Consider the following 7979-nt stretch of genomic DNA (forward strand, 5'->3'; position numbering starts at 1 on the left):
AAATGTAAGATTTTAGACCTTTTTAAGACCAAGTAAAGAAAATCTAAGGAATAAACTGAAGGGAACATAATATGTCAATATATCAGTATGTTCTCTTAATAAAAAACGTATTGCCATCATGACTTTTTGCTTCAATTAAAGACCTTTTTAAGGCATTATTTTGAGGAAGAGTGAATTAAGACTTTGTAAGACCTTTTTTTTTATATTAAGTGAAACAGTAGCTTATGGCCATACAACATCTCATCTGATCTTGGATAAGGTTCAATTTTCTGTTTTTCGCATGCATTTTGAGAGGATAGGATGACGAATAGAAAAAAAAAAGCACATGTGTGCACATGAGTTTTGGCTATAATTAATTCATCAATGCATTGCATTGTGGGATACAGCATTCCCTGCTCTGGTGCATACATCTAATTTTGGCAATGATCATCCAGGTATTTTGTGTACAAAAATGTGCTTACTGTATACATCATATACACTGCAGCAATGGTAAATGCTACACAACCAAAATGAGCACATATCTGCATAATTCATTGAGTTCTAAGCATGTTGTGCGGTGCTGCTTTTGTCTTTCATAGACACACCCGCACCGAATCACAGAATAAACTTTCCATTCATTAACAAGCGCTAAACAGATGTGTCTGTCTCTCTTTACGCTCCGAGCACTTTTCCATGAGCAGTGCATTATTTGTGCATGTGTATACTGAGAGATGTGTGATGGGTGAGAGATGTCCGAGCCGTACAGGTGAGAGGTCAGCAGGGTCCTGGTCTTCTGCTTCTTCATGATTGTCCTCGATCTCCTCCATCACCTCGGCTTTGGCCTCGGCCACCAGCTCTCTCAGCGGACGGTTGGTCTTCACCGAACTGACGAAAGGATGCTGAAGCACAGAACACACATGGAAAGATTATTCATTGCGCATAACATTAGGATGTCACCTTAAGCAGCACACACAACAAATAACATAAACTGGGAGATTAAATAATTTGCTTTGATTATGTGTCTTTCTACTCATCATTGAAAAGCGTATCAGATTGTCATGGTTGCCGTCAAACTGAATCAAACCAGATTTCAAATTTAATGTTGCTTTGCAATGTTTAGAAAAGAAATACAATCAAATTAAATTGTTGGAGCAAGCGTTCATATCTGAAAGGTCATCATTCAGTTTGGTTCAAAAATATTTGGACTTGATATTTTAAGAATAATTATAAAAATGATCGCACCCCTTTGACCTTAGATATTTACAATTAATCTTTCAATAATTTAACAACCAATTTACATCTTCATGGTTCTTTGATGGGGGTTAACGGTCAGACAAATAAAAACAAATAAACAAATTAAATATTTAATATTTTTAGAAATGCTGTCAAACGATTAATCGCATCCAAAATAAAAGTTTTTGTTTGCATAATATATGTATGTGTACCGTTTATTTTGTATATATAAATACACACACATACAGTAAATATTTACATATATACATTTACATTCTTATATTTTATATTATATATAAATATACTGAACATATAAACATAACATTTTTCTTAAATATATACATGCATGTGTTTGTATTTATATATGCATAATAAATATACACAGTACACACATTTTATGTAAACAAAATCTTTTATTTTGGATGCGATTAATCGTGATTAATCGGTTGACGGCACTAATTTTTAGTTAATTTGTATTTAGTTTATTTTTATTTCAAAACGAATATTCATTGTTATTTATTTTTTATGATTTAATTAATTATTAGTTTTACATCAACTCACAATCCCCAATTTGGGAAACTCTGCTGTAGTGGAAAAAAAGGTCATATTCATTGATGTCATGTGGTTTGGGCAGAAATGCCCATCCTTGACCTCTCAGATTGCTGTAACGAGGTGTTGCAAAAAGGTGGAAAACTTCCAGTAAATTTTGGAAACTTTCCAGAAATTTACCAGAAATGTTCCACCCCTTTGCAACCCTAGTTTTAACAACATGTTATTTAACTTATAAATACACTTGCAATCAGCAGAATTGGCAGTTCATTACAAAAAAAAAAAAGTTGTTGTTCTTGAGAGAGTCTGGGGTTTAATTAGGAGAAGAGCAGGCACTCAGGTACTGAACTGTGAAAGCAGCAGTGTAATGGAGAGAAACGCTGCTCTCATCTATTATTCAGCTGAGTTGCACCTTGTTTAATTGAAGCGTCCCAGCTGCCAAGCGTATGTGAGGGCGAGTCAAGCGTTAAAAACATGCAGCTAGCAATATATCAATTACTGCAACTACAGCCAATGCATCCCAATTCACATAGCATGCGTCCTAAATTGCTTCCCAATTCATAGTTTGCAGAAAATAGCCTGGCCATGTTGCCTGGATGATTGTCTAACTCTGACACTGTATAAAAGCTGCCTTTGTGGAACATGCATATGATGCCCTTAAATGCATGTTAAAGTCTCGTGACCTCCACCTTGGTTTCAGTGATCAGCTTCAAACTACAGATCGGCCTATAAAGACTTTGACTTTGCAGTAAATGTTTGGCACTCAGGATCTAACAATGATATATGAACTTAGCACACAACTCTTCACAGAAAAGCATGCACCGCATATCAATGTCACCTTCAGCCCAACAAACACCTGTCTTCCAGGCTGCTTTGTACGCAGCAGAGCATTAAATGAATATGTAATATGAAACACCCAGAAGAGAGAGTGCTATCAGAACATGAGCTGAAATGGCTGCTCTGCAGATGTCCAGAATTAACTTCTAGCACATGTGCCAGTAGCAGCCAAACATTATTTATAGTTTATGTAGGAATTACAAATAATAATAAACAAACAAACAAATGGGTCAAAGTGGAGACGCCCCATTTTGGTATCGGCATCAAAGTAAATTCACAAAAGTGATTTTATATACACATATTAAATGCAATTTAAGTGTGTACTTTAATGTTTCAAATAACTTTTGTGAAAATAAAATGTCAAAATACAGGTGAAATAATGTTCCATCGTTATTCAGCGGAACAGATATATTTATGCAAAAATAAAACAACATACTTATTTTGACCTCTCTCTCTCTCTCTATATATATATATATATATAAAAGAAAAAGGGATAATACTAAATTTCAAAGATTTCGCTGACAAACGGGTAAAATCTATTGGTTTGAAGGACAGACGCAAAGATTTAAAACAACAATCGATTAGTTTTTATCAGGGCTTTGCTGTGATTCCAAAATAAGCCTTTTAATGATGTCTTAGTGTTACATTGAATAACATTTTAGGGGGTGTCTTCTAAGAAAAAATTTAAACTAGACACATTTTAACGTACAAAAAAAAAAAATATTAAAGCTGCCTTAAACGTTTTATGATGCATGAAACCCCCTCTTAATCTCTGAACCATAGTGTAACATTTAATAATATGAGACCAGGGACCACAAACCCAGTCTTAAGTGTAAATTTTTCAATAAATGAGCTTTCCATTGATGTGTGGTTTGTTAGGATAGGACAATATTTGGTCGAGATACAACTATTTGGTGCAAAAAAATCTAAATATTGAAAAAATTGTCTTTAAAGTTGTCCAAATGAAGTTCTTAGCAATGCATATTACTAATCAAACATTAAGTTTTGATATATTTACGGTAGGACATTTACAAAATATCTTCAAGGAACATGATCTTTACTTAATATCCTAATGATTTTTGGCATAAAAGAGAAATGTATAATTTTGACCCATACAATGTATTGCTGGCTATTGCTACAAATATCCCCCAGCGACTTAACACTGCTTTTGTGCTGCAGGCTCACATATACTTATATATAATACAGGAAAAAAACGACTAATAAATGCAAAAACTACAAAAGGAAATTATCCACTGAAGGAAAAGCTGTTTTGTGGATTGTGACGTCATCTGGTCATCATTCTAACAGTTTGAAGTAAACTATCGTGTTGCTATTTCTAATAAAATTTCCGGCAAGATTTGAAGCCGGTTCAGGACTATTCTGGGCCGTTCTCGAACACAGCACATCTACTGTACATTATCTTTTTCATTTTGTAAACTCCTCAAGTGCTCAGTTCAGCAGAAAGGGGTGGAGGTGGAGAAATATCCTAAAGGAAGAATGCAAATTGCTGTAATTCCCTTCATGCAGCAGCACAGGAAGCCTTTGGGGGGTTGCCGTGGCCCTTTCCTTCACATGCATTCATTTGCACATACTACTGTCTCAAAATGCCTTTGTGTTAAATTACACGAGAGCAGCGGTGATGTACAGTATATGGACACTAGGTTAACCCAATTTATTGAGACAAACAACAAATATGTTTGTTTTAACAGTCAAACACACGATAAAAATTAAACAAATATCAAATTTCTACTGTTTTATATGCAGATTAAATAGGTCTTAAGGAAACTTTTGTCTTGTCTCCCGAGGCCACAGGAGGGCGCAATGAGCAAAATATCACAATAGCGCATTTAAATTGTCAACGCAAGGAAATAACTGTCTATAAAAACCTGCATTACGTCTACATTAACTCATAAAAATCAAATATAATTTCGTAAATTGCATAAACAATTATGAACAAAACAGCATCATGTATTTATGCATTGCTTAATCCAAAGAGCCGAAGCGCCGATCACACAGACTGCATTTAAAACATACGAGACGCAGTGAAAAGGAATAAACCTCCACAAATTCGCGACGTGTTTTCTAAAAGTTTAAACTGTTTTATCTTTGCTTGGCTACATCTCTTGTGTGAGACGCGAGTGCAGCAGTCGTACTTGTCCGTCTAAAAATGCGTTCTGTGTGAATGGCTTGGTTTCGGTTTTAACCTTTGATATATTTACGGTAGGACATTTACAAAATATCTTCAAGGAACATGATCTTTACTTAATATCCTAATGATTTTTGGCATAAAAGAGAAATGTATAATTTTGACCCATACAATGTATTGCTGGCTATTGCTACAAATATCCCCCAGCGACTTAACACTGCTTTTGTGCTGCAGGCTCACATATACTTATATATAATACAGGAAAAAAACGACTAATAAATGCAAAAACTACAAAAGGAAATTATCCACTGAAGGAAAAGCTGTTTTGTGGATTGTGACGTCATCTGGTCATCATTCTAACAGTTTGAAGTAAACTATCGTGTTGCTATTTCTAATAAAATTTCCGGCAAGATTTGAAGCCGGTTCAGGACTATTCTGGGCCGTTCTCGAACACAGCACATCTACTGTACATGATCTTTTTCATTTTGTAAACTCCTCAAGTGCTCAGTTCAGCAGAAAGGGGTGGAGGTGGAGAAATATCCTAAAGGAAGAATGCAAATTGCTGTAATTCCCTTCATGCTGCAGCACAGGAAGCCTTTGGGGGGTTGCCGTGGCCCTTTCCTTCACATGCATTCATTTGCACATACTACTGTCTCAAAATGCCTTTGTGTTAAATTACACGAGAGCAGCGGTGATGTACAGTATATGGACACTAGGTTAACCCAATTTATTGAGACAAACAACAAATATGTTTGTTTTAACAGTCAAACACACGATAAAAATTAAACAAATATCAAATTTCTACTGTTTTATATGCAGATTAAATAGGTCTTAAGGAAACTTTTGTCTTGTCTCCCGAGGCCACAGGAGGGCGCAATGAGCAAAATATCACAATAGCGCATTTAAATTGTCAACGCAAGGAAATAACTGTCTATAAAAACCTGCATTACGTCTACATTAACTCATAAAAATCAAATATAATTTCGTAAATTGCATAAACAATTATGAACAAAACAGCATCATGTATTTATGCATTGCTTAATCCAAAGAGCCGAAGCGCCGATCACACAGACTGCATTTAATCATGTAATGTCACATTTTCATGTTCATTTATGTTTGTTCATGTAATTCAGAGATTCCCAAGTTTTTTTTGTGAGTTTACTTGAAGCCCCCCAAAGATTTCAATCATTTAACGAGTTATGTCCAAGGTAATCTAAAAGTAATAATCAGACTGCATTACCTAATATGTGTAATCCAGATTATGTTACTAATTACAAATTTTGTCATGTAATCTGTAATCAGTAATGGACTACAATTTGTAAGTCATCTACCAAGCACTGTTAGCCAGTGACTGAAAGAATCCACTACAAGCCATTAATAGAATTGATAACGTTTGTTTACGAGTCAGATAAAGCGATAAACTAGTTCCAAAATTTAAAAGGAAGTACAAAGGTAAGAAAGATATTTCATATCAGGGCATTGAAACTGAACTCTAGTTAATGATTGCTTTAGTCCTGTGGGACACAACAAATCTGTCCCTTTCTCTTAGTTTTATCAGAATCTCATGAAATGTGTAATTATTAATTATAATTCTGTTTTGTATAATTATATTACGCACTGAAACTATTTTGGAGGGCCAAAATTATTGACCAGAAACAGTGACAATTAATTAGAGCTCTGTTGAAGCGGCACATGAACCGATAATCTCTTCCTCTTTACTACTAGCTATAGCACAAAATAAACATGAGTGAACATCTGAAGGTGTTGAAAAAAACTTCCTGAAATGAATCATGTCTCGTGTAATCAGTCAATCTTTCAACCACAGAAAGAAGTCAATAAAAGAGCTTAGAAACAATGTCACATAACTTCATATTTACCTCTAGAAAGCCATCCACTGTCCATAACTTGTTAGCATTCTATCGTTTTGCTAAATGTATGCACTATACTATTATATTCATTCAATTTCAATTAAACTTTTGTCTTCATTATTAAATGTATGTTTGAATAAATCTGTCGTGAAAACAAGCTTTTATTACATCCACCGTCTAAATGTTTATATTTAAACTACAAATTGGAGTAGTTATCTAAATAAAATCTCCTCTTAATTAATTTATTATTAAATAAACCTAAAATATGTTTGTTTTCTATTATCAGTGAAATTAAAACTTTAATTTTGGTTTTGGTGCATCGGTGTAAAATTCATTTTGATGCATCCCTATTATTTTGCTTAAAAGTCTATTTCTTATATATGTCATTATTTAGTAATTATTATGTAATAAACCTGCAATGATTATTAATAATTATAATTACTTTTATTTAGTGACTTGCCTAACGAGCCTGTCTGCAGTCATGTGACATGCTGTAAACATGAACAGACTGCTGTAAATATTATATTATATATTAAATATATTATAATATAGATCAACCTTAAGCAGTTTCAACTGCACTTGCCCAATATCTTTTTGCCTGATATGATTATGACAGCAGATCATTGATTTATAGCACTTACCAATATGGCGTCCCGATAAAAGTGTCTCGTCGTTGAGGAGTTTTGGTGTTTTTTGCAGAAACTCCAAAATCCGCTGTAAAAAAAAAGCAGAAATGCTGGATCACATGAATATTTCATCCCAGTTTCAAAAATGCCACATTATAATCTGTAAAACCTCTAATATATATTTGATACTATTTTACATGTCAAGTTTGGGGTTTGTAAGATTCTTAAATGTTTTTAAATGAAAGAAGCCTCTTCTGCTCATCAAGACTGCATTTATTTGATTGAAAATACAGTGAAAACAGTACAATTCTGAAATAGTATTACAATTTAAATGAACTCTTTTCTGTGAATCTCTGTTAAAATGTAATGTATTTCTGTGATGCGCAGCTGTATTTTCAGCATCATTCCTCCAGTCTTCAGTGTCACATGATCTTCAGAAATCAGTATAATATGCTGATCAGTGTTGGAAACAGTATGTTTCTCTCACAAGAAGCGCTAAAAGCCTGATACCATTAACCAGCACACAATGAAGCCACATTCGGTTACACGTGAAGCAGCATTCAAAGGGAATAATTTGCTCATTCAATCACTAAATCCAGTGAGACATGAGCAGAGAAGTGTAATGAAATATTATAAGTCAGCTCTTGGCAAACTGTGGTACTTTACAACACAACCGTCATACAATACAATGCAAGGTTTCAAAGAATTATGTACTGTCTGTGTGTGTGTGTGTGTGTGTGT

General features: G+C 34.2%; 1 protein-coding gene across 1 annotated transcript in view; it reads right to left on the reverse strand.

Moving 5' to 3' along the window:
- The window catches only part of LOC107603221 (serine/threonine-protein kinase 10-like), a 48792-nt gene that overhangs the window by 15336 nt on the left and 25477 nt on the right, over positions 1–7979 (reverse strand). Inside the window, exons 5-6 of the mRNA XM_016295962.1 lie at positions 7254–7326; positions 705–864 (exon numbers count right to left, since the gene is read on the reverse strand). Coding sequence (XP_016151448.1) covers positions 705–864; positions 7254–7326 — 233 coding nt within the window. The remainder of the gene's footprint in view (positions 1–704; positions 865–7253; positions 7327–7979) is intronic.

This window comes from Sinocyclocheilus grahami, unplaced genomic scaffold (genome assembly GCF_001515645.1).
Source record: "Sinocyclocheilus grahami isolate Dianchi unplaced genomic scaffold, SAMN03320097.WGS_v1.1 scaffold343.1, whole genome shotgun sequence".
Taxonomy (NCBI): domain Eukaryota; kingdom Metazoa; phylum Chordata; class Actinopteri; order Cypriniformes; family Cyprinidae; genus Sinocyclocheilus; species Sinocyclocheilus grahami.